At 38.8% G+C, this 27,501-nt stretch overlaps 1 protein-coding gene across 12 annotated transcripts in view; it reads right to left on the bottom strand.

Moving 5' to 3' along the window:
* Positions 1-27,501, bottom strand: part of CAST (calpastatin) — a 119,352-nt gene that overhangs the window by 77,816 nt on the left and 14,035 nt on the right. For 10 of the 12 annotated variants that reach the window (XM_064482596.1, XM_064482572.1, XM_031448680.2 and 7 more), the window contains exons 2-3: positions 25,082-25,144; positions 8,825-8,896 (exon numbers count right to left, since the gene is read on the bottom strand). Coding sequence is in view for 9 of the 12 variants with exons in the window: in XM_064482572.1 (XP_064338642.1) it covers positions 8,825-8,896; positions 25,082-25,144 (135 nt within the window). In the remaining 3 variants the exon portion in view is untranslated. Of the gene's footprint in view, positions 1-2,428; positions 2,554-8,824; positions 8,897-25,081; positions 25,145-27,501 lie in introns of those variants that run through there. The other 2 variants (XM_031448678.2, XM_031448679.2) reach the window with 1 other exon arrangement.

Here is a 27,501-nt window from a genome sequence, read left to right as displayed (position 1 = left end):
TTATGTAAAGTGCTCAACAAACACCTAGAGTAATTTTCAGCAAATGTGGCTATAACTATTATACTCTGTTCTAATACACATTGTGCTGATCTGTTCTTTTTCTGAAACCTACTATGGTCACTTGCTAATAATGTATTATTATTGCCTAGTGTGGACAGGAGAGCACAAGAGCAACAATGTCACTTTACTAGCAACAGGACTTCACATAGCCTCCACCCAAATCTCCAATGTCCAAATATATGGACTTGCTCAGAAGTCGGCATGCCCTTAAGAGATGCTGTAAATTGCCCTTAAAAATTGGAAATAATGAGACTAAGTAATTATTTTTATGGCTTTCCATAAAAATAGTGTATCAGTTGTTCTTAACCAGAGGAAGTAGCACCTGACAAAGGGTATTTTAAAAAGTGAGTGTTTTGTCATGTCTGGCATTCAGTGGGAACAAGACAGTCCTGCCCAATTAAGAATTGTCACCCAAAATGCCAACGGTACTCTTGCGAATCATTGGGTAGCTGATGTTTTTAAGTTAAAAGCTATTCAGAGAGAAAAATTAAAATGCAATTGTTTATGAAGGCTCACTGTACTTTCCAGTAAGGAGATTATTAATTCAATATATCAAAAACTACAGGATAAAATATGGCCCTCTTATGAGGCCAGGCTCCTTGATTCTAAGACATATATTCCAGATTCATATTGTCTCCAAAATGAGGGCACTGTAAGGCAGACAGAAAGAGGAGATACAGAGACATCTGTGTATACAGGAGAGCATAAGTTGCGGGCTTTTTATTTAATAATCAGATGCTTCATATTTTGGGAGAAGTAAATAGTTCCACCTAAGGAGTAGTGATGTGTTAAAGATATAATTGTTATTATAAACGATGACCCACATACACTTACAAACAACCACATACACTTGGCCGATTTTTTAAAAGTTAGTTCAAATTGATTCCTCATGTTTTTCTACTATTTTTTGTTTCATTCTTTCAAATTTATCTTATGTGATACCTGTTAAATTTTCATTGTGAGAATTATACTCAGCCAATTCAGGAAACAATCAAGAAACTGAATTCACCACTAATACTATACAATCAATTCCTCTCTGCACTGGGAATCTCCTCTCAAAGCATGCAACCTGAACCACAGCCAACATTCACACTTCAAGGTGTGGATTCATAAACACTGTCATGAAATCTGCAAAGCTCACTCGTTTATACTAGATAGCAAGGGTTCTTGCTGCACGCAGGAGGTTCCTGCTCCGCCCTCATTGCTACTGGCCGCCTACCTCTTCTCCAACAGTCAGCAGATGTGGCCTTTGCTAGTTCGGCATGATTTTGCTAAATGTCACTATTTTGTTTGACTCTTATACTGTCTCCTAGAACCCTGGCAGCACACTCCCTTCCTACCACATTCACAGCAACAAATATCTTTTAGATACCAAAAAATCAGTTTGCAAAAGTTAAATTCGGTGCCCACAAACAAACGGTCAGGAAGAGGCACTCTCTAAGTTAGTCATTAGAAAATAAACTTTCCCCTTTTGAACACTAGATGCCACCACTTATTGATCTTCCCTGCAATGCAGAGGTTTTCTCTCTAGAAAACAAAACATCTCATGACATGACTTTCCAGAGCTACTGACTAAGCATTTCCATTCATCTGATACAGGTTTAGGTGGGTTCCTAGAGGACTAGTCAGGGGCTCCAAGGTCCCACCCCTTAAGGAAGCTTCTTCAACTCTCTGCCTCATTTTCTCAAGCTGTAAAATGGGAATAAAGAACTTGCCTCTTAACCCCTTTACCACCGAAGAACGCTAGGACGCTCAGAGAACAGAAGAGATCATTAAATCTCTTTGGAAACACTTTGCATTCTTTAAAGACAGGTACAAAGTACCCCTCCGTGATGTGATCCGACCACAGTCCCAGCTTGTGTTCAAGGAAACAGAACCAAAACATGTCACAACATCTGCCACACCACACCCTGCATGTATCAGGTACATGGCGAGGTTATATACAGTGAGCTCATTCTCTAAAACAGAGGTCATCACAGTGAAGGGGGCAGGGCTAGGGGAAAAGAGTCTAACTCTAGAGAGAAAAGTGCCAAACCAAATCGACATAGCTGCTGCTTTTCTGCTTTCAGCGTTTTACCCGAGTCACACAAATCCCTGGTTTTGTAACCCTACCCTGTCAGGTCAACAGGCAGCAGCAGTGTCACCGGCAGGGAGGAGGGGTCGACAAGTAACACAAGTTAACTCAGAAACTTCACGGAAGGAAACGGATCTTCAAGGTCAAGAGATGAGCGAGAGCGCACGTCCAAGCCCAGGAGCCCGCGGCAGGGTCCGAGCCCGGGCCGCGCAAGGCCGGCGCGGAGGCGGCTCGGGCTGCCCGCCTGGGAAGCAGCCGCAGCCTCGGAGAGAAGCGGCCAGAATCTGTACTCACTCTGCGTCTGGCTTCCGGGCCCAGACACTTCAGCGGGGCCTGGGGGATGTTTGCATTCCTGGTTGGGCTTGGCCCCCGTGGTTTCAGTTCTGAGCCTCAGCAGAACCCGCAGAGAGCGACGCGGCGGGGCGGGCCCGGGACGCTGCGCAGGCTGCTCCCCGCCCTCCTCCGCCCGCCCCCGGCGGCGCCGCCCCATGAGCCCCGGGCGCCCTCGGGGAGGGAGGCGCCCGCTCGGCCGACTGGTCGCGCGGCTGGGATTCCGCAGGCTGGCTGCCCTAATAACGCAGCCAGTGATGCAGGCCACCAGCTGATGGCAGAGGTCTGCTGCTCCTCGGCTGTCACCCTTCGACTCTACGAAAATAAGTGGGCCCTTTGCAAATACACGCCCGCAAACATCTTTAAACTATAAATTAACATTTAGCGTTATATAATGGATTTTTTTTTTAAAAAAAGCAGTTTAACAGAACCAGAATTCTACTGAATTACTGTACATTATACATTATGACTGAAAATTTCAAAGTAAGTAAGAATGGATTTTAAGCCACTGGATAAAATAAGGACTCATGAATCCTAAATAAATGAATTAATAAATGAGTCTATAAGGGAAAAGGGGGACGTTCTTTCTTATAGAAGAATGCCAACTAGTAAATATAGATTAAGTGATGGGGTTAGAGAAAAGGGTTACAAAATTTCAAAGAAATATGGGAAGCCAACTTTTCCCAAAACCATAAACCAATTACAATACAGACTCTGGATCGTGAGTTTGGGGTGTGAGTGGAGAAGGTGGTGGTGATGGGTGGTTGACGACCAGAGACATCAGGCCTAACTAGTGACAGCTGAGCAGTGACTCAGTGCTGCACCCAGCCAGGGATGAGATGCCGGCCAGCTGGCATTAAAAAGGTGGAGAGCTCACCTGCACAGCTTTATAACCAAAACCACCGGGCAGTCAAAGCAGGTAGCACCCTCTGACTTCCCCCGCAAGGTGTTCCCCACAACCACCTTATTTATTTTCATTTTTCATTTACTTGTGTTAAATAAAGCTGGTAAACAAGAGCCCTTCCAACTCTAATATTTTATAATTCCCTGAGCAGAAGGCCCTGACTTTATAATTCTTGATGAAAAGGTAGCTTAAAATTCAGGGGTTTTTTTGTTAGTATTTTCTTACCTTTTTTTTTTTTTTTTAACTAAAACTCAGCTTATGTGGGCTTCAATGACATTTAGTTTTCCTGCGGCAAAAACAGCCCAGGGTGCCTTATTTGGGCCTCTCCTGAAGAGGGATGAGCCCTGGGTCCCACAGCCCCACTGTCAGGCAGCCTCTCTCTCTCTCCCTTGATGGAGGAGAGTATGTCTGTGCTCCTGAAGAGTACGGATGAGTAATTACATTATGAAATACATTTTCCAAAGACTCTTAACCTGCAGGACAGGTAGAAAGGGGCTCCTTTCCTTGGAAATGAAGACGGACATTACTGCTCCCTGATATGATGTCTATCCCAGTCCCCGAGGCTCATCCTTTCTCCCAGTGTGGCGCTCCTATCACCCACATCTGAAACAGCTGGGGGTATCTATTTACAGAGTAAATCCTGGATCTTACCTCCTCCCCGCGTTGAATCAGAATTTCTTGGCTTAGAATCAGAGAATCTGCATTTTAGTCAGATTCTCTAACCAGTGCTTAGGTGATCTGAAGTACAGGCAGTCTAAACTACCCACAGTCAGCACAATTCAGCATCCCTGCTGCTCAAAATGTGGTTGTCACACCAGCAGCGGCAGAAGCAACTGGGAGCTTGTTAAAAAAGCAGAAAGACTCACTGCAGACTTCCTGAGTCAGAATCTTCATTTTAATAAAAACCTCACTGATTCTATACACATATTAAAATATAAGAATTACTGCTCTGGATCTTGTTGCCCAAACTTTGGGTATTTGTACACAACCTACCAAATATTTACTTAATATTTTAAAAGTAGATTTACTTTTTAACCATTCATCTAGCCTTGTCTTAAGCAAAACTGTCCATGGGATCATGAGTCTGAAGGGCTAGTTTACTTTGTAAAACACATGAAAATATATGCAGAATTATTAAAATAAAACATGTTTGCCTGCTTAACATACAGAGTCATCTCACTCACGGCATGGGGTCTTTGGGAGAGGCTGACACTGAATGCTGGAATACTTTCCACAACACAGAGTTTATTCAGCCCCTCACTCATATTACCCACGAGAAAAGTAAGGGCCTGAGAGGAGAGCTGTGCTGCCAAAGGTAACAAAGCAACTTATGGCAGAACCAGGATCAAAACCACAGGACTTCTCTGGTGGGTGCTTACTCCTTTGCAGATCTTCTCCCCTCTTCTGTTGAAAAGGCCTAATATTGCTAAACAACCTATCATCAATGCTCTCCTCTGGTTCAATCAGGTAATTCTCCTGTTTCCCTCTCTGTAGTGGATATGTCAGTGGGATAGCTGCCCACACATTTGAAAACCCCACTACATAGGGGTAATTTCCCACCTAATCAGTATATGCACCTTTCCAAAGTATAACAGAGCACTCCCAACTCCAGATTCCCTTGTAGCGGGGCTGAGGCATGTGACCTGAGTTGGCCAATCAGATAGGCCTTACAAGAGTGGGATTGCAAGTGGGCCGGCAAGACATGGAAGCAACCTAAATGTCCATCAACAGGTGAATGGATAAAGAGGATGTGGGATATATACACAATGGAATACTACTCAGCCATAAAAAATAAAATAATGCCATTTGCAGTAACATGGACCGGCCTGGAAATCGTCATACTAAATAAGCCACAAAGAGAAAAATACCGTATGATATCAGTTATGTGTGGAACCTAAAATAATAATAATAATAATAAATAAATGGACACAAATGAACTTATTTACAAAACAGAGGCAATCTCATAGACACAGAAAACGGGGGAAAAGGAGTAGGGAGGGATAAATTGGGAGTTCAGGATTTTTAGATACTAACTACTATATGTAAAATAGATAAACAACAAGCTCCTGCTGTATAGCACAGGGAACTATGTTCAATACCTTATAATAGCCTATAATGAAAAAGAATATGATATATATATAAATATAAGTGAATCACTGTGCTGTACACCAGAAATTAACACATTGTAAATTTACTACAATTAAAAGAAAGAAAGAAAGAAAGAAAGAAAGAAAGAAAGAAAGAAAGAAAGAAAGAAAGAAAGAAAGAAAAGAAAAGAAAAGAAAAGAAAAGAAAAGAAAAGAAAAGAAAAGAAAAGAGGGCAGGTGAAGAGGCTGCTGCCAACCAGCAGATCTGTGCTATAACGCCTTTCAGTCTTCAAGATTGGCAGTGCCAGAGCTTCACATCTGGTCCTAAATGCGATAGGTGCTAAGCTGGAGTGTCAACAAAGAGAAGCTCCCATGCTGTGGTGGGACATTGTTTCTGGCTGCGAAACTAGATTCCTTCTGTTGGAGCCTTTGTATTTCTCTATGAGCTACCTGCTATCCCTTAAAAAATTCCTTTTCAGCTTGGACTAGTTAGAGCGGATTTCAATTGGAACCAATAACTTTAACCAACACATCTTAATAGCTGAAGTTTCTGCAGAGACGTTCCAAATGCAAGTTCAACCTCGCCTTCCTCACCTGAACAAGTTGGTGGTTACAGCAGAAGTTGCCTGAGAGCTCTTCCAGCCATATAATTGCACGACTGATTATGGATCACAACTATTTTCTTATTAACTTTCATCAGAGTCTGTATATTTCTACAGTCTGGTTAGTCCTCATTATTAATTTATCAAATATTTAATTTTAATCACTAAACATCCTATAAAAATTATTTTGAGTTAGAAAAATTTATGCCACTTAAGTGCTTTGGATCCTCCAAGCCCAGAACCACCTGGCAGAAGTGATATTATTTGTGCACATAATTACTGATTTTGTAAGAATTCTCATAAAATGGTTCTGCAACACATGATAATCATTCTATAATACATAGCTTACACATAGCTTCAAATTAAATACTGAATTTCTAATACAGACTTTAAGGTTTTCTTAATAATTATAAAATTGCCACTTATTTTGACTTTCAAGTCGAATGTATCTAGAATCAAGAAAACCAGGGCAAATTCTCACTGCCAATTGTATCTACTATTTTGTCATGTCATGTGTCAGAAGAATATTATTTACTTGTGTGTGTTATGATAATTAATTGTGTAATAAAAGGCTTCAAGTGTTCACAAATGCTATTACCCCCAGCTTTTCTAAACAGTGCATGGGAACAGTCATTTTTAAGTGATAAGGATACTGAGCCCTTCCAATCTGGCATCAGAAGAAGAAATAACAAAGTATATATATGTTCTTTTCTTCTAATACTCTATAAGAGTTAAAGACACAGAAAAGAAGGAATGAAGAAATAAATCCTTGGGAAAACTAATAGTCAGGAAACTGGGGAAGGAAATGGAGTCAGGAGACCACAGTGAGAAAGAACAAGAGAAAGAAGAATGGAGGCAGCAAAGGGCAACATTTCAGAAGCCAAGGAAAGAATTACAAGCTTGCCAGTAAATACTGAAACAATAACTATGTGGCTAACTGTCTCCATCTTCCAGCTACACTCCCTTCCCACAGCTTCCTGAGACAGAGCAGGGGTTGGGGAGGATGGCCAACTTTCTTATGAACTTTCCGCCTCGAAATGATTGGATGATAACTTCCTGTGTGGAAAAACAGTTGGACAAGGACTGTTTCTTACCACTAAGTTCAAGAAAAAAATAACCGAGGGTGGTTTTCCATGAGGTACTGACCCTCCAAGAGTGCAGGTAATGAAAATTCTAGAAACCATTTACAAATGATTCGTTAAATCTCATGAGGTTGGGGTTTTGCTAATGAGGCTGCTCATTTTTAGAGGAGTAATTTAAGTATAAGTTAAATAAAGGTCTTAATACTATAAAAGATAGGACATGTCTAGAAAAATTTTTTTTTTTTGAGTTAGAGACCTCCAAACAATAGAGTATGAGGGCTAACAAGGGTGACCACGGCAGATACATTTTCTCAGCACCTATTAAATGCCAGATCCAGGGCTAAGTGTTTTATATATTTTATTTCATTTAAGCTTCTCAGCAGACCTGACAAGAAAGATCCTATCCCCTTTTTACAGATGAGGAAACTGAGGCTCAGTAGGGCTAAGTAAACTTGCAATAATAAGTGGCAAAGAGGACACTCGAGTTTGTTTGGCTGAGCAGACTGTCTCACCCACAGTGAGCATCAGTGCTGTTATGACCCCAACAGCAAAAACAGAATGGCTAAAACAACAGACTCCAGTTTTGAGTCTGGTTTGTTTCAAATATCAACTCACTCTCTGTATTTAAAATTCATAGTCTTTCAATGATTCCTATCTTTTTATTGCCTGGTAGAAAAGGAGATTTGGAAAGGTCTGCAAAACTCACACACTTAATTTGGGGTGCTGGGCTCTGTGCCCAGCCTCTTCTCATTTCTCAGCTGTTTTGGTTTTAGCACTTTTTGGGGGGCTTGGAAATCAACCAGGGCTCCAGGAGGCACTAAAATAGGAACTCTTCAACAAGCAAGTAACATACATGAGAAAGTCCATAGACCTCCATAGGAGAGCTACCAGCTTTAAAGGAAAAATGCTATTTACAATAGTTGTCTAGACAGTCCTGAAATAGGTTAAGGTTTGTGATAATCTTAGACATACTGGAAGATCACAAGTTGAAATGGGCTGGGCCTATTTTATATAAGGAAAACTACTAGCTAAAATAGCCGCTTATTTTGAAAGCTGACATTTCAGTGATTCTTACATGTTGCAAAGTTTTGAAGTCATATTACCAAAGAAGGCTCAGTCAGAGCTTACAAGGTCCAGAGTGTCTAGGACCTTGTGTGAACAGGAAACCCGGGTTTGACTCCCACCTCCATCTTACTGGCTTTGTGATCATGTTAAAGTTACTTAAACTCTCTGAGCCCAGGTTCCCTCAGATATAAAGGAATAATGATTATAAGGTTGTGAGGGGATTATATATGATAATTATATAGCATACTTAGCAGAGAGCCTGGTGTGGTTAATATACATGAGGATAATTTGAATAATTTTCTGAAGAAATGGGAGGATGATATTTCTACTTATGGAATGTACAAAAGTCAAATATTATGTACAGATATTTGTGATAATGTTCAATATTGTTGGATACTTATTATGTGCCAGTCAGAATAACATTTTTGATTTTACTAGGTTTTAAATCATTTAAATCATTATTAAGAAATCACATTCCAACCCCAATTCATCACTGTAAGGATACTTTGTTCAAAAACTTTCAGCAGTATATGGACACTGTTTGCCTCCCCTATAAGCCCCACCCAATAATGATACACCTGTAGAGGAGGAGGTCTCATCATTTTCAGGAAGTGACTCACCTTGGTGGCCAGGGCTGTTTCACCAGCATGGGTTCTGGAGGGCTGACTGTCCCCGAGGCTGGTTGTTTTTTTCTGAAAATAGAAAATATTACTTTCAAGGGAGGAAGATATATTAACAATGTAGTCAAGTGCAAATTTTCATATCAATACAAATATCTTTTCAAGCAAAAATCAGACTAATATACTAAGCATACAAAAAAGAACATGTTTTTCATTTTTTATATCTTTGCCTGAAGATTATATAAATATTAAAAAGAAAGAGTATGTTGAATAAAGCTTGCTGTCCTCAAGTTGTAATCTCTATGTATCCACTGGCTGACCATTCTCAGAGTCCTTCAGGAAGGTCATCAGAACAGCAGGGGGACACATTTTTATAAAATGGTATCTGAGGGCCTTCAGAGGCCTTTGCAGGAGCCCCAGGCTTCCAGGCATCATCTGTAGATGAAACAGTCTCTCCCAAGCATCTGTGCGCTACCATCAACGAAGAGAAGAAAAAGCTCCTACACAAATGTGATAGAAATACAAGAGGCTGATAAAAAGTCAGCAACTCGGGCGTGATGTAGGAGATGGCGAAAGGAGGGGATGGCCTCAATCTTATCCAGATCACGAGTCTCTTTTCAAAATATGAGGTGTGTTAACAGCTTCTGATAACGACCGCGTAGACATGGATTCAGTGTAAGGGACTGGACATAAGAAATGAAGACAAGAATACAGCACTGGGGTTATTCATTTCCATCTCATTCTCCATGTCAACCTTATTTTCCAGTGAGGAGACTGACGCCCTGAAAGGTCAGGTCAGTGTCCAGTGTTCCACAGCTGCCCCATACTCCAGCTTTAAGCCTTTGGTCTCAGCTGCAATCAGGGAAAGCCATGTGCCAATCCTGTGCTAATCTTAGCTCCTATTCATACATCAAAACCCACACACCAGACTCTGGCTCATCTGTAAATGAATTCCACTACAACACGTTAGCTAGGATTTGCTCACGAGAATTTAAAAACTTGCTTTTTGGCTGAGTTTTTAAACTATTAAGTTAAAAATAACTATTCAAACTTAATATGCATGCTGATTTTTTATTTTACCTTTTTATCAACTTAAGGTTTACTTTAAAAAAATTACTAATAAATTCAATTATCTTTTAACTCAACTGAGGAAATTAATTTTCCTGTGAGTATGACCTATCGAAGCTTGCCTTGCCCTCTGAGCAGCCTGAATTCCCTAGTCTACAAAGGACTCATTTAGTTTAGCTGAAATGAGAGTAGAATTTGTAAAAATGATCTTCCATTATTTAACATTTATCAAGCCCTTAGTAATGTCAGGCACTTAAAACACACCACCAAAGCTTAGAAATGCAGACATACACCAGAGCACAGACCCCTTATTCTCAGATTAGTAACCACACAGATTGTTCTGGCTGATATATGACGTGGCGCTCTCTTCAACTGTGTCTGACTTCGTGCATCCCTCCAGGCATTCACTCACTGGACAGACATTTATTGAACCCTGGCTAGGAGCCTGGTCCTACTTCAGGCAATAGGGATATAAAGACCAATTAAACAAACAAAAAGGTCCCACTCTCGTAGTGCTTACATTCCAGTAGGAGGACTCAGACTCTAAGTCAACAAAAACCAAGATGATTTCAGAGAGTGATGAGTACTGATTAAAGACAATAAAAGAGGTTAATGTAAACAGAGTGACTGGTAAAGGGTTCCTGCAGATGGGAGAGACAAAGAAGTGGCATTTGACTGACACCTGACTGTAAATAAACCCATCATGTAAATAGGTCATGGGGAAGGGAGGCATTCTAGGCAGACAGAGTGGCACATGCAAAGGCCCTGAGGTGGGATGAGTGTGGCAAGTTGGAGGAACAGAAAGTAGTTTGTGCAGCTGAAGCGTGGTGGGCACAGGCACACATGGTATCAGATGATACAGAATGCTGAACAAGACATTTAGTCTGAAGTGATGTGGGTTTAGGATGGCCCGACAGTCAGGTATGTTTGGGATCATCAGTTTCTTCCAGGGCATGGCCTGCTTCCTGGCCTTCTCCGGGTATCATCTGGTTCTCAAGAGTCCTCCTTGCCTTCGATGTGTAAAATTCTCAAAGTCCTCTGGCATCACATCACCTTCCGCTTAGTTTTATAGTGTTTTCCTCCCTTCTCCCCCTCACCATCAGCACTGATCCTCAGAAATCCCACTCTGGCCTGGACATGTCTCTCACCTGGCTAGGTCTGCATTTCCACTAACTGTGATAGGGCTGGATCTACCCTCAGACAGAACAGAATTCATCTACTCACAGTAAGAGGGGGAAGCTCTCAAAACAAGCTCATTGGTGTATAATTCTGCATTTGCCCTAACATACATATATGCTCTAATATGTAAAAGATTAAGATATCAAATGAGAACACCAGTCCTTGGATAATTCAAATTTCGAGTTAAACTAGTTTTCTTCATTTCCATAAACCTACAGACTAAAGGCTATTCATCAGATTTTCCCTTGCCATTCAGTCACATTCCTTCTAATATTCATGGGCACATCTTTGTTTAACTTGAGTTTTACAGAGAGGAAACGATCAGGAACAGCCTGCCCCAAATCCTCTATATCAGGTCACAGGCCTGGCTGAGTCACTTCCTCCATGTGGCCCAGCCTCAGTCCTAACGACTGACGGGGTGAAGTTACTGCAACCCTCCACACCAGATTTGCCTCTACTGGACTCGAAGATGCCAAGTCTAGTTCATTTACAGAGAACCTGTGTGATTTCTCCCGCTCAGGTGCAGACTCCTGAGTATACACAGGCCCTGCTTCCGTGGATTATGAATCCATACCTTTTCCTGGAAGCAGCCTCCCCCCACCTCAAAACACACAAAGCAACTTATTTACAGAACAGAAACAGATTCACAGACATAGAAAACAAACTCATGGTTATCAGGAGGGAATGATAAAGGAGGTGGGAAGGGATAGATTGGGTGTTCAAGATTTGCAGATCCTAACTGCTATATATAAAATAGATAATGCAACAAGTTTATACTGTAGAGCACAGGGAACTATATTCAGTATCTTGTAGTAACCTATAATGAAAAAGAGTATGAAAACAAATATATGTCAGTATATGTATGACTGAAACATTATGCTGTGCACCAGAAATTGACACAACATTGTAAACTCACTATACTTCAGTTAAAAAAAAAAAAAAGGTTCAGAGTCTGCCTGCCAAGAGACCTGCAACACAGGCACCTCTGCTTTGAGCAGACAGGAAGGATAAAGAGCACACAAATTAGATCCATTCCATCTCCAGCTGCAGGAAGACATGAAAGGAATTACTTGCGTACCTGATCTGTATGTCTGTTGTGATTCCATAATAAAAACTTTAATTGAATGAATCGGAACTCAAGTCTCAAAAACTGCTTTCAAAGTAAGAATGAAATTCCAAGAGCCAGGCAAAGGGTTGCTGTGTCTTTATCTCCTAAAATCTCAGGAAAGACCCCCTAAGTGAGGCCTCATGTCATCCTGAGACTTAGTGACTCTGCAAAGAAAAGTGACAAATTCTAAAGGTCCTGCTTTTGGATACGTGTGGCAGGAATCCTGGCTGTACCAAATGCCAGCTGTGGGATTTGGGGCAAGTTTCTGGGCATTTCTAAACACTAATTTTCTCACCTGAAAAATGAGGCTAACCCTACTCATACCTCAGAGAGAGACTGTGAGGATTAGACCAGATGAGGTGTGGCCTGAAGTCTGTGGCCCACAGGTGGAAACCCCTGCTCTGAAGAGAGAGGCCTGAGGCCTTGAGCAGGGAGCAAAAGGACAGACTCATCTCCCGGGGGAGACCCCAGTGCATCTAATTCTCACTTGTGAGGAGTCTTAGCGGCTGTTGAGAATTTTCTATGAACTTCTGTTATTCACATAATAGAAAAATAATTGTTTCTTCATTGGACAGAAAAAAGTGATTTTTCCTTAGGACTAGCCCTGATTCTAATAATGGACATGGTTAAGTTACTTGGAAACAGTTTGATCCTTTCGAGGTTGGCTTTTAAGCTTTGTTAGGTTGGACAAGAGTAGGAGTAGAATAGGACTCATTTTTTTTTTCAGTTCAGAGATGATACCCTTCTGAATACTCTACCCCGTGATTCTGACTGGTGGGAGTGTGACCACTGGAGATTACATGAAATTTGAAAGTGCGATGCCCACAGCCAGACACAGCAGGATTACTCAGTAAATGCTAGCTGAGGGGAGCCCAGGACCACCTACGGGGTGGATGCACCCTAATGCGTGCAGCCTTCCAGAGCCAGAGCAACTCCTGCACCAGATGTCAAAGACGACAGCCTCTCTGGACCTTGCTCTGACAGGTCCCACAGGTGCCGACGTTGTCTCGAGGTGAGGGGAGTGGTGCTGGGGTTGGGGGATAAGGCCACAGGCTCAGCAAAATCTTCAGGAAAACACATGACCTCAGTGTTTCCAGAGAGTCACAAGGAACATTTTGAGGTACTACAGGCTGTCGGGCCAGTATATGGCACAGGTGATTTCACAGCCTTTGTTGCATGTTTAAATGTTGGTAGAATATCTGGGGAGCGTTGAAACACATTAGTACATGAACAAAGGAGTAAGGTGGTGACCGGGCTTATGAATGAGAAAAATTTAACAACTCAACTCCAAAACTGTAAATGAAGGAACTTCAGTTTGTAAGCTGGGCCCTATCCTCCTCAAAATATGGGTGGCTTTCAAGGAGGCTCCTGTCGCTCACAGGAAGGGCACCAGAGAGGAGAGCGGGGAAGGAGAGCTCCAGAGAGCTGCATGTGCATGCCTGTGAGGGCAGCCCGCGTCTGGGGAAAGGACACCCAGAAGGAGCAGAGGCACAATCAGGAGGGCTGTTGAGAATTTTCCATGAGCTCTTGTTATTCATATAATAAAAAAAATTGTTTCTTCATTGTACTAAAAAAAAAAAAAAAAAGTCTTTTCCTTAGATGTAGCCCTGATTCTAATAATGGTCAAGAACAAGACATGTTCCCAGCAGTCAGAGTCACTGGGTAGAGGATGCAGAAGGAAATGTTAGTCCTCCTCTAAAGGCTGCTCTGGTCCAGCCAAACAAAGGGGGGGGGGGGGAGGATCAAAGTGTTTCCAGGTAACTTAACTGTGTCGCAGAACAAAGCTTAGGAAAACTTAAAGTAACACTAATAGAAAGCACTCAACAATGTAAAATTCACATCTGTTTCTCATCTAATCAAAAATTACAATGCATGCATAAAAGCAGAAGAATACAACTTTAATTTCCACATGTGGGAAAACATAATGTTCAAAAAGCCTAGTATCTTGATTGTAGGGCTGGCCACAAGAACCAACACGTATAATAAAATGGCATATAACTATATACACATGTTGTACCAATGTCAGTTTCCTAGTTGTGATATTGTACTATAGTTGCAGGAGATGTAACCAAGGGGGAAACTGGGTGAAGGATTTAGGGTACTAACCATAGTATCTTTGTAACTTCCTGGCAATCTATAGTTACTTCAAAATAAAAAGCTTTTTAAAAGTATGTTAAGGAGAGACATAGAAGATATTACAAAGAAACCACCCAAATCAAACTTTTAAAGATAAAAAATACAATGTCTGAGATGAATAATATACTGGGATTCAGAACTGATGAGACATTGAAGAAGAAAAGATTAGTGAACTTGGAGACACAGCAATAGAAACTATCCAAAATGAAACAGAAGGTTAGAGGACAAGGAACAGAGCATTAGTGAGCTGTGGGGCAACTCCAAATGCTAATACATATATAATTGCAGCCTCAAAAGAAGAGAGATGGAGACATTTTTGTCTCCAATATTTGAAGAAATAATGGTCAAAACATTTCCAAATTTGATGAAAGCTATAAACCCACCAATCCAAGAAGCTCAACAAATACCTACTAAGAGTAAGAGTGAGGGGTGAGGTTGAAGAAAGGGGCAAGCTGGGTTTGATTCCCATCCCCTAAAGACTCCAGTGATGATGAAATCAACCTGTGGGGTGAGATCTCTGCTCCTGCCCCAGCTAAGACACAGTGCCTTTCCCTGCCATGCTGTCAAGAGTTCCTGCAGCCTCCAATCCAGTGATTCTCTTCTCCACCCCGAAGCGTGAAAAAGGGAGCTGGTCTATCTATCCACCAAAGTCATAGCCCTCAAGTGAAAGCAGGCTAAGGATTCTCCAGCTTGCAGTGATCTATAGGTAACAGATCCGATATTACATGTGATGACATGTTTGAGCATACAAACACACAAGAGCTTCTCCATGAAGTAAACACTGAAGCCCTCAAAGGTTCAACCTGGCAGCTGACACGCTCCACTCATGTAATTGCTCAAGGTATGTTTGTTGAATGGTCTTCGGAAACTGCAACACATTATTTGATTATCCTCAGAGGCGAAACAAATATTTATCCTTTGAATGTTGATTTAAGTCTTTGAAACTACCGGAAGTTAATCAGATTCATATCTTGTAAATATGAGAAGGCCAGCAAACTAAATAATAGTGACTTTAATGAAAACAAATATTTAGGGGAGAGATGAAACTGTTTTATGTTCTGAATGCAAAAGTGAAATTAGTTTCAGAATTATTTAAACAACGGAAAACATCATAACTATATGTTTTCAGCTTACTACTGAATTTTATTTCACTGATTTGAAGTCACCATTTTCTTTTCTGTTGCATACCTCTTGCATACAGAGGCATCTTAAAGTCAGTGTAGGAAAGCTTTGGTTAGAGATTAGTCAATATTTTTTCTTTCTTAGCATTTTCCAATCAATGCATTTTTAGATCACTGGTGCCTTAGACTTGATGAAATGCAGTATTTTTCAGCATAAGAACACTCATAAAAATATATGTTTTGACATATTTGTTGACAAATCAGTTCCATTATTTAATAGTCACCAAATAAAATGAAAAGAAATATTGTGCTTCCACATGAAAACACATACTTTATTGGATAACAGTATTTACAAAGAGATTGTCTTTCAACGGGGAGGCAGATTCCCCAACACTAGCAATTATAAAGCTGTGACTCTTACTCGAAAATGTTCTTTGACACCATGGTTGTAAAGAGTCTACAAACAAGTATACAAATAGTTGCTTTTACTACCAAAGAAGTACTCATGGGTGCTACCACAAATGCAATTTGGTAAATGGGATACATTAGCCTTCTGGGAAGCACCAATAAATAGGTCATAATGATGATGAGTCTTATCATTAACTCACAACCTTACGTAGAAATTCACTCAGTGAATGAAACATCCCACCCACATTGGCTTTAGTAACACACGGCATGGTGGCCACTCCAGGGAATTTGTTTTTTTCTGATTACTCAGCGCCATTCATCAACTCCGGGTGAAGTCCTTGAGGTGGTCTAACTTTCTAGTTTCGAGGTGGCTGTGCTCACTCGGAGTCAGGAGAACACTATCTTTCTCTGGCTTTACCTCTGCTGCGACTTTGCTTCCCTCCCTGCCTCGTTTCCTGTCCTCAAGAGGGAATGGCTGTCACCACACTGTCACATTTTAGATCCAAGGGGATGCAAATGATTTAACCTTGCTTTATGATCTTCTTGAGTGAAAAGAGGGTATAACACAAGGAAGAAAGAAGGAAATGAAGAGTTACAGAAATGAGTTACAAAAATTGACAATAGTAGTAAGAAAGTCTATGGAGTTGGCCTTAGGCAGAAGTCTTAAAATAGGCAATTTTATAAACAGTATTGGATACTAGTTAAAAGTATAGACTCTGGAAAATAAGTTCCATCCTGGGCTCCACTATTACATAACTGTGTGCCCTTGGGCAGGTTATTTAATCAGGCTGCACATCAATTTCCTCATCAGGAAAATGGGGTTGTTGTAAGGTGAGTGTGTGTGTGTGTGTGTATAGTGCCTATAAATATGTTAGCTATCTATCAAGTGACCGCTAGTTCTCTACTACCTTAACCAAATCTATAAAAATAGTGCTTACATAATTCACTTCCCCTTTTATTAAACAACTTCTCCCCAAGATGTTAATAATTAATAGATTATCCCTCCTAATAATAGCTACGATTTAAAAGAAGACCCAAGGGAAGGCAATGCTTAACTCAAAGGTTAAGGAAGTTGCTAGTGGTGGAATTTCAGACATCAGCAACTGGGAAAACATTATTCGATGATGCGTCCCAAATGCAGCTACCAGATAAGGTCACTCCCAGCCACAGGGGTGGAGGTGGTGTGTATCTCTAAACCTCTTTAAGTTGTATGTCACTTTTTTTTTTGTTGCACTTTTGTATTCACATATGTGTGATCTTTTCAGGAGAAAAGAACAGTTTTCATCAGACTCTGAAGGGACCATGAACTAAAAATATTTAACCGTCCTTACCCTCTAAGCTGCCTTAGTGCTTAAATTCTGATTCTCTGTCTGTATCAAAGAGATGCACTTCTAGTCAAACACACGTACACACACGCATACATATGCACACACATATACACATGGCAGCATCAGCAGCCTTATTCTGGAAGCACCTTTTGTGGGTCCCAAAAGAAAAAGACTCACATGTAAAACACTTCTCCCTTTAAGGCCTGGGCAGAAGATGCATAGGTTTAGTCCTGATCATTGTTAAAACACCCTCTTCCATTATTCTTTTATTATCTATGGTGTTTATTGTTTTATTCCTTCTAATTTAAAAAAATACATTTAGAATAAAGAAAAAAGAAGAAAGAAGAAATTGTAAATTTCTCCAAATCCTGCCAATCAAGACAACGACTTTGTTATTTTTCTATTTTTATGCAAATACAAAAAATAAGCACAAAATGTTAAATACATGGAACTGTTGGTCTTTCATCTTTTTTTTTTTTTTCCGCCCAACATAAACACTCTCCTCCATTGATAAATGCTCTTCAAAGCATGGTGTTGAAGATGCCTTTGTCACCACAGTCTGTGCTGTATTTTCACCAATTCATTACGGCTGTACGTTTGCTTCTCCCCTACCTTGTTATTATAAATAAAGCCACAGTCATGGAGTACACCTGCAACTATGTACTTGGAACAAATTCCTAGAATTAGAATTTCTGGGTCAAGAAGATTTAATTGTTTTTCTTATTCATGACTCTCAGTCACTTATTCCATATTCCTAAATATCATTTATGTTTTCATTAAAGGAAAAGTTTAATCATATTCCTAAAATTTCCAATCCTATAATTTGTAAGTTTTCAAATATTTGAAGAAAATTTATGTAAAAAGTCAAAATCAAGCCTCTTTCTTCTTAAAACACACACAAACACACAAACTCCTAACATATGCTTATTCAGGAAGACAAAGTCAACAACGTATTATCACTGCTGAGACAAGAAACATCCCGGCTGAACACTACAGCAGCAAGGAATTTCCTCCTTTTACCACTGGGTGTCCCCTGAACTGCACGTTTAACAGGCAGCTATCACCACAGCATATCTAACAAGTATCACAGCAACCTCTCATCTTATAGCTGGTACTAAGAACCCTCATTATCTTGTAAATGCATTATTTTTAAAATTACACAGTCATTCAACTTTCTACTCAGCTTTCATTTTTCAGTGAAATAGATGTATGGTTTCAGACTTTACTGAGTGTACTCAGTGTTTTAAGAAAGTAATCAGAAAAAAAGTAATAAAATTGTATGCAGAGAAGTAATTTGTATCCCAAGCACTAAGTGAAACCACAATTGTAATGTGAATGAGATCACTTTAGCACTCAGTTTCCTGTAAAAAAAAAAAAAAGTTTTCTTTAAGATTGTATTTGCAGAATTCAGAGTGATATATGTCTGGAATGTACTAAAGTCCAAAAATCCTGCATCTTGAACTCAAGTTAGACCACTTAGGAATCAGAGACTTGATCTGCAAAGGAAAGAGCCCAGGGTGCCAACCTGAGAGTGAAAAAACAACCAGGAAGTCTACAGTCCTAATGATTAAGACAAACACATGCTAGAATTCACTCCTAAGTTCTTTCCAAATAATGTCTTTCTTTTTTGATACTGTTCAATTAATAAATGAATCCATTTACCTATAAGCAACTGGCAAACAATTCAAGAAATCTGTAGTATGTGATGCCTCTTGGTCACACCTCTTTTTTGTATTAATAAACACTGATTTCAACTATTTTTTTTTCTTTATCTGATGTTCATTAGATAAACCCGTGTACACTGTAAGAGTCATCTATGAAGAATCTCCACTCACTCAGCACCGTCTCAATCATAACAGCTCCCAAGGGGATCTACAGTATCCCAATCTCCAAACAAGGGCCTTTCCTCAGCCCCCACAATTCTGGAACTCTTATCAGCCTAGACCCTTCCTCCAGCCTCCCTACTGACCACACTGCAACAACCAGGTTCCCCTACCCCTTTAATTTTTGTCCTGAATTTTATAAACTTCCTGCATTTTTCTCAGAAATTCAACCTGAATACATCTTAGGATAAATAGGCTGTTTGAATGTCTGGTATTTTAACTGTGGGCTTTTGTTTTAACTTTTTTCTTTTTTTATTCTTTTTTTAATTGAAGTACAGTTAACTTATAATGTGTTAGTTTCTGTTTAACAGCATAGTGATTCAGTTACACATATATATATTCTTTTTCATTATAGGCTATTACAAGATATTAAATATAGTTCCCTGTGCTATAAAGTAGGACCTTGTTGTTTATCTATTTTATATATAGTAGTTTGTCTCTGTTAGTCCCAAACTCCTAATTTATCCCTCCCCATCCGCTTCCCCTTTGGTAACTATAGATTTGTTTTCTATGTGTGTGTCTCTTTCTGTTTTGTAAATAAATTCATTTGTATCTTTTTTTTTTTTAGATTCCCCCCCCCACTGTTCATTAACTGTAGGTTTTGAACTTAAATTCAAGGATTGCTCATGAAGACCCATATGGCAGGATTCACACGAGAAAATACTAATTCTAGTACCTATGGAAACAAGTTTCATCCACTGAAAGGCAAGTGATAACCGAAATTATGTCACAATGACATACACACAGAAGGAGGCAAACGTACCAAAACCACACAGAGAAATCCCAGAGGAAACACAGAATGTCTGTGATGGTTAATTATCTCCAAACTCGTAAACCTCAAGCCCCTCTGCTGAACCTCATGAGGAGCTACATACAATTAATAAGAACAGAGTGTGAAATGGAAGCTGCTTTCACAGGGTAAACCTGAAGAAAACTAGAAAAGAGGAGATTTGATTCAAGAATCTAAACAGTATCATTATGAGATGATCCAGGAATCCCTAGTATAAATTAATCTCACTAGCAGTTTCTACTCATCTAACTCACAGAAGAGGACAGAATTTTACCAAACAACAGAAGAAGTCAGGGAATTGCCAAAATCTAGGCAAAATCTCCACTCTAATTGTAACAGAGTGAGACAAAAGGAGAAGCAAGGGGAGATTAGGTTAGAGAGGGGTACAATGAAACAGGAAAAATAGGCAAACTTTAAACCTGTGTCAAAAGTTTCAAGAAGCAGAATTTAAATGACAACAAAAATATGGGGGGATAAACTTCAGAAACTCTCCCAGAACACAAAGCTAAAAGTGAAAGATGAAACTGAGGCATGTGATTAATGAATGTCTAGTCTCAGAATTATATGTATGTTTAAAAAGAAACAAAAAAAACTAAAATAAGAGCAATAATTAAATAATAGACATTTCAGGAAAAAAATTAATAGAAAAACACACATACACACACATATTGCAAATCCTGGAAATTTTAAAAAATTGTAAGAATAAAAGAAAAAGAAATCATATATGCACCAAAGCAGGAAAAACAAGAGTACTTACAAAAAAAAAAAAGTAGGCTTCCCCAGACATCTTCTCTATAGCACAAAAAGTCAGAAAACCATGGAACAACAGAACAGAACTGTTACCCCAAACTGTACAATTTTGCACTAATTTCTTGTGTGAAGCCAGCAGAAAGGCATGCTTAGGATCCACACAGATGCACAAAATCATCATCCATGCTCCCTCGCTAAAAAAAAATTATCTTAAAAATATTCTAGTCAATGAAGAAACAAATCCAAAAAAAACAAAAAAGAAAAGAAACAAATCCAAATTTAAAACAAAAAAAAATGAGGAAACCGCAGTCGAAAAGGATTCTGAGACTTCCTTTAGTGAGTTTAACCTTCCAAATCAGGCACCCAGCTGATTTCGGATCTCCAGGGAAGCCAGGTGGTGGGACTGCCCCTGGGGCCCCTCTGCAGCTTTGCCTCCTCCTGGGCACTGGGACGTGAACTTGTCGGGCCACAATCAACTCCCCACAAGTAAAATGAACAAGAGACTGTAATGACCTGTCATCCCTTAAAACAGTGTTTGCTGTGATACTCTTCCAGAACTTGCTAAGGACAGCTATACCACTTGCTGGTGGGAACACCATCCTAGAAGACTTCTTGAACAAGAAACATGTTTTCCTCTCTCAGACACACAGCACAAAATAATGACCAGATTCAATACTATATTAAAAGCCAAGGTGCTTAAATAATGACTTTCTATGTATTTAAAAGCCACACACAATGATGACTCTTTTTGACTGGGAAAGATTTATCTATCACAAAGCACACTATTTATTGTTTTTAATCTAGGCCCTATTAGTAATGTTCCTTTGTTTTCACATCTTAAATATATACACATGGAAAATACTACAAGATGGAAATAGTGACCATCTCTCTAGGGGCTAGCATTCTAGATAGTTTTTTTCTTTAAAATTTTTGTACTTTCTGAATTTTCTTCAGTGGTTATGTCTTAGCTGTGTGGTCATTAAAAAGTCACTAAAATCAGTATACATAATAATTATGAACACACTATTATCACATTAATTTGAGAATACACACAAAATTTTGTAGCAATCATTGTAACTTAAGTGGTTAGACTGGGTAATATTTCTGTTTTTCACAAGTACATATTACCTTTGTGATTAACAGAAGACTAATTTCATCAAGAGAAAAAATATTATAAAGAAATTTAAAATGTTGGAGTTATTCAGTACTTAATCCATGCACTTTAGAAGGAGGAAAGGTAAGCACTAAGAAAAAGAATGCCACCAATTCTATTACAGTAAAGAAAATTTATCAAATATCCTTTCCTTTAAGGCACAGTTTCTATTCTATTTATCTCCCTTCCTTTACCCATAAAAATATATCCATTACTAAATTTGAAATTCTTAACACTGGCTCTGTGAGATCATGCCTATCACATGCTTTCAATTCCATTCCTCAGGACTTCACTGAAATACACTGCTAAAACTCTCACACTCCCCCACAGGGGCCAGATGTGTCAGTCAAATACTTTAAATAGATCTGATTGCAGGTCTGGAAAGGCTACTTCATTCCACTCTATTTAAAGGTGCTGATAAATGTTTTCATTTTTCTTTTTCCGGCCCTCTAGTCATTTTATCTTTGGCTTTTTAGTCCATGCAACTTAAGGTCTTATAATTCTTCTATATCTGAGAAGGACTTAACAAATTCATAATCATTGGTATAAACAACAACAACAAAATACATTCTCATAGACACTTAACTGCATTCTCAAGCATTTATATTGCAAATGCAATATGACAAATGATATTTTAGTTGTAAGAGTCTATTAAAATTACTGCAGACATCCTGGGATCAGTTAGTGGCTCTATCTGAGTAATATTCCAGACAAATAAGAACTATTTATGACGGCAGGAGAAAAAGAGTTCTGAAATATACATAGCTACATTCATCCTCAGATATTTTTACAAATGACAGTATAATGATGGTTCTTGCCTAACCCTGCTCATTTTTTGCTCCTGGTTATATCTTCCTGGACCCTTTTTCTTGCATCACCAAATGAAATGCAGCAGAGCAATAAAAGGAGAAGGGAAAAACAACATAGAAAGCATAGAAAGCAAATTTTCAAAATGATGTTGTTTCAAAGCTTGGATTTGTCCTTGGAAGTCTAACCAGTAGGTCTGCATATGCTTGGGGACATGTTATTTAACCTTTGGAGGTACATGCTAGTTTGAAAATGGATTACCAAAAGCCCAAACTAAGCTTAATCTCACTTCTAGTTCAACAGAGCAATAGGTAAGAAAATTTGGGGGAGAAAGAATCAGTTTGGGGAAATCTTTCTCTAGTAATCCTAAGAAAAGAGGATGGTAACTGACTGTAGATGGCAGGCAGGGCAGATTACAAATCCAGATTGCACACGGTTTTATAATCATGAACATAAAAGCTAAAATAATATCTAACTCAGGATGGTTTCCTTGAACTGTCTCCAAGGCCGTGATATCTCATTAATGCCTTATCTGCACGTCATAAAGAACTAGAGACTCTTTAGAGACAGACCATATTGGAAATAACTCTACTACCAAATTATCCCACTGATGTATCTGTCCACCCTATCAAACAGATATGGGAAGGATTTGATGAGATAATAAACAATGTTCAATCTCAGACTACAGGAGTCTCAGCAGTGATTTACAGCCTGTTTCCTCTTGGCCCTTGCTGGCTGGGACAGAGCAGAACACACCTATACGGCCAGGCTCCGGCACCAGTGTAGGAGCTGTAAATTTGAATTTCTCAGAAAGTGTTATGAAACAATGTCACACATGCTTGAACTGCTGATAAAGAAAAGGAAAAGTTCAGCCTTTCAGTTTCAATGAACTGAAAGTACAGTCATTATACTGACACAGAAATCTTGAATTCTCCCCAGTTGCGTTTCTAACAGCGCTACTTCTCAGCTTTCTCAAGCCCTTTATAAATATGAAAATATCACACTTTATACTCCATGTATTATAAAAAGACCTAACACTGGGCTAGTGTTGTTGCCTTAACCAACAATGCCTGTGCATTCAAGGCATAATATTTAAGCTTCCACATAATAACATAATTGTTAAGAATAATCCTGTAATAACTAGGTCACTATCCACTTGATTGTACTGGAAGAGAAGACTTCCTTTTTTGTGCAAATAGCTTAAACTTGATTAATATTAATAGAGAATAACATCTGAAAACATTATTTCCTGGTCTGGAGAATAAAGAAGCACTATAGTTTTCAAACTAGAAATTATTGATTATCCCAGAATATATTTAGAGTAGGGTCAATACAGGAACTTAGCATAGATTTTCATGCTAGTAAAAGGGTAAAAATGTAGTTTTTCATATGGAAATTTATTTTTTAATAATTTAACCACGAAACAGGATAATCTTAATGAAAGTTTACTTTTACTTTGTAAAGAAATATTTGCCTCCCATGGGCATAGAAAATGCACTACAAATTTGCATGGTGCGAAATCATCTAAATTATGTTTCCATGGGTGTTGGTAATGGAAACAATAGTAGATAGATGAGGACCAAACCTTAGTGCAGAATCCATAGCAGGTTCTAGTCATACTGGCCTCCTTCATATTGAATATACTGAAATACATTGAACATGTCAAAACTGCAGAAAATAAGCAGAAAGAGGGGCTAGACTTCTGGAAACATGTTCATAATATGGAGAAAAATAAAATGATCACTCTATGTTCTCTAAATTTCCACATAACTTTCAGGACCTGGCTGTTTTACCAACTGGAAATGATAATAATGATGTCTATTGAATGAAGATGAACGTTCAGTTGAGATTTAAAATGTGACAAGCAGCAAAAGGAAGGCAAGCCCAGTACCCTTTTGAAGGACAGCACTCTCACATGACCCCTCCATGGAGACGAGGCCACGGTGCTGACCGCACACGTAACGGTGCACCACTGTTCAGTGAAAGGAGAAATCCAGAAGCTCAAAGAACACCCACGTCAAAGTGAGGAGATTTGGTTTTACTAGTATTTCCACAGAATGGGTCCAAATAAAAAAGTTCTTTCTCTCTTCCTTTTGTTTATGAACTTGAATGACTGGTTTAATCTAGGTTACCACTGTCCTTTCACGGCAACTCTCATTAAAAAAAAAAAAAAAAAAAAAAAAAAAAAAAAAGATTTCTTTTTCCACTAGAGATTTGGTTTCCCTTCCTAAATGTTTTGTTCACCAACAAAACAGTTAAGATTCACCAACTCCTATAAAGAAAACACCTTAACTAACTGAGTTCTATTTCTAAATGGAAGCTATATCTAGAGTTACCTTTCCTGGGAACACTTTATTTTTTATTTATTTTTCATGATTTCCACTTACGGTCTTGAATCAAATCTTAGTTAAAACTAAATTTGCCAATATTCCTGCAGGATATATTTGCTGCCTCATTATTTATTTCAAGACAGAATTCACAATTTAAAAGCAAGAGAAAATGAAAACCTAATACTGTGGAAATTACCTCATCCGATCCTTTCTTTTCTCCTGTCTTGGAAGGCGATCCGCTGGTTTTTCCATGGGCATGCTATAAAAATATTAAAGAAAGATAATGCTTAATAGAGGGAGGTGATACAAGATAATATAATAGTGACTTTAATCCCAAAGGACTAAATACACAGGCTATAAAAACAAAGACCCCTTTAATCTTCCTCCTGAGAATGTTGATAATTCTACACTGACGTAGATGGCCTTCAAAAATTAAGGGAAGCTTCAGACATTCATTTGGGATGTAGAAAGTCAGTCTGTAATTAGCCAGACACAGATCTGATGGTGATGCTAAGGCGGCATCTCGTCTCCTACAAAATGCCTCGTGGAATTTTAAAGCACAAATTGCCAGCATGGGAGACATTTGGTTCCTCATGAAGATGAGATGTCTGAGAAACACATTGAGCCTAAAGCCATTTTAAGCCTTAGTTCAGCCTAAGCTCAAGGAAAGATGACTACTTGTCAACCATCACCTCCAATGGTTCTTGGGAATTCTCTGGAGTCCTTCCATGTGAGTATTCACCAATGCAGAAAGATAGGCCCTGTATTGGAAGGACCAAACCTGAAACTTGCATTTACTATGGCTTTAAAATTTCATTATGTCCACAAACAGAATCATTTTTCCCACAAGGACACTAGGGATAAATGCAAGTATTTTTATGTAGCACATACAAGCTTCAAGGAGCTTATATGTTCATTTGTTTTGATAATAAGATAAAAGAAGCCATGAAAATTATTGCATTTCTTTGAGAAATGGAAAAAAAAATAACATTGCATGTTCCTGAAAAGAGGGTACAAAGAATTATTTCATTTCTTGCACATTGTGGGAAATAAGAAAATAAAAAGCTTGCCACTGAGTTCAATTCCAATCACCTTCAGTTAAACTGAAACATAAAATCCCATTACGTTCCCTAAAGCAGAATCATAACCTGAATATGTAGACCATTTAAATTATTTGAAATAAGAAGAATGTCAATAATAATAATGGTAATAATAATCATTTATATTACTGTTATTTACAAGGCACTTTCATATACTTTTTTATTTGATTAAAAAAAAAGAGGCTCATGTGATTTCACGGATGAAAAAAACTAAGAATAAAATTCACGGGATTGTGCTTTCCACAAGGACACAAACCTAGTAAATGAGACAAATTTTCAAAGCAGATTTTCTGACTTAAAATCTACTGTTCAACATACCATGACAAATGAAATAAGATAACATTTCCTTCAATTATATCAACAGACAGTTTAGTGGAAAAACAAAAGGCCAAGGAATATTAGACATGTGGCTAAAATATTCCAATAGTTCTCTGTATAAAAAACTAGAAAGAAATCACTTTCATGAATGGAAAATTCTTCCTTCAATGAAAGACTCTTATGGAATAGTGGGTAGACGCCACAGAAAAGAAGGCAGAATGCAACAGCTCGGTGAATGAAGCCCTCTGCAGGGCCTGTTTCACCCAGATGTCCTAGTCAAGAATTTGTCCACAGTGACAAGCAGTCAGTAGTGAGTAATTAATGACTCTTGATAGAAAAGGGAGCCATTTAAAAGCCTACAAATGTATCGCAGCTAGATGGTATAAGTTTTAGAATAACTGGTGAACAAAAGATTCTTAAAGACTAGATTAAGGGGAAGAATTATTCAACATTTGGAGAGAGAATTTGAGAGGGACGGGTCTACAATGACAGAGACTGATGCAATCTGTCTCCTTTCAGAACTGGTAGGTTCAGAATCATGATATCGCATTCATTTCTTATCTCCAATTCCATATCTTTTGCAGCTTTGATATAGGTAACACATAATAACAATTTCCACTGCTTAACTGAGCGTACAGTTTTGAATGCCTCATTTACTTGTAGGAAGTATGATTATTCCATTTTACAAGTGAGAAAACTTAAAGAGCAACTCGCTCTTGTCTGGGGCAGGGCTCCATGTTCTCCTCACGGTCCCACTGCACTTCCTGCTCCTGTGGCAAATGTATATTATGATTTACTATCCTATAGTAAACACACAAACAACCTTTTCTCTCTAAAATATAGGTATATAAATGTTTTCCTTTACAATAGTTTAAAAAGTTGTTTCCTGGTGGTGTTTCAAAACTGCAGTTCTCCGGATGAACCAACACCATCAGTTACTTGCTTCCATTGAAACCCTCAGAATGCCCTCACAATTATGTAGGTTCCAAATAATAGTTTGAGAAGGATATATAAAGTAAATGCTTTTTAAAATGTAGAGTTATAATGACAACTTATAAAAATTGTAAGAGTTGTTATTTTGTAATTTCAAAAGAAATATTTGCTCTCAATGGAAAGATTTTCAAAATACACACAAGTATAACGACATAATAAAAATCACATAACCAAATGGCAATTTTTTTTAGGAACTGTATCGACT

The sequence above is a fragment of the Camelus dromedarius genome, chromosome 3, assembly GCF_036321535.1.
Source record: "Camelus dromedarius isolate mCamDro1 chromosome 3, mCamDro1.pat, whole genome shotgun sequence".
Lineage (NCBI taxonomy): Eukaryota > Metazoa > Chordata > Mammalia > Artiodactyla > Camelidae > Camelus > Camelus dromedarius.
Note: the sequence above shows the minus strand (reverse complement) of the source record. Positions and strands in the feature narration are given on the sequence as shown.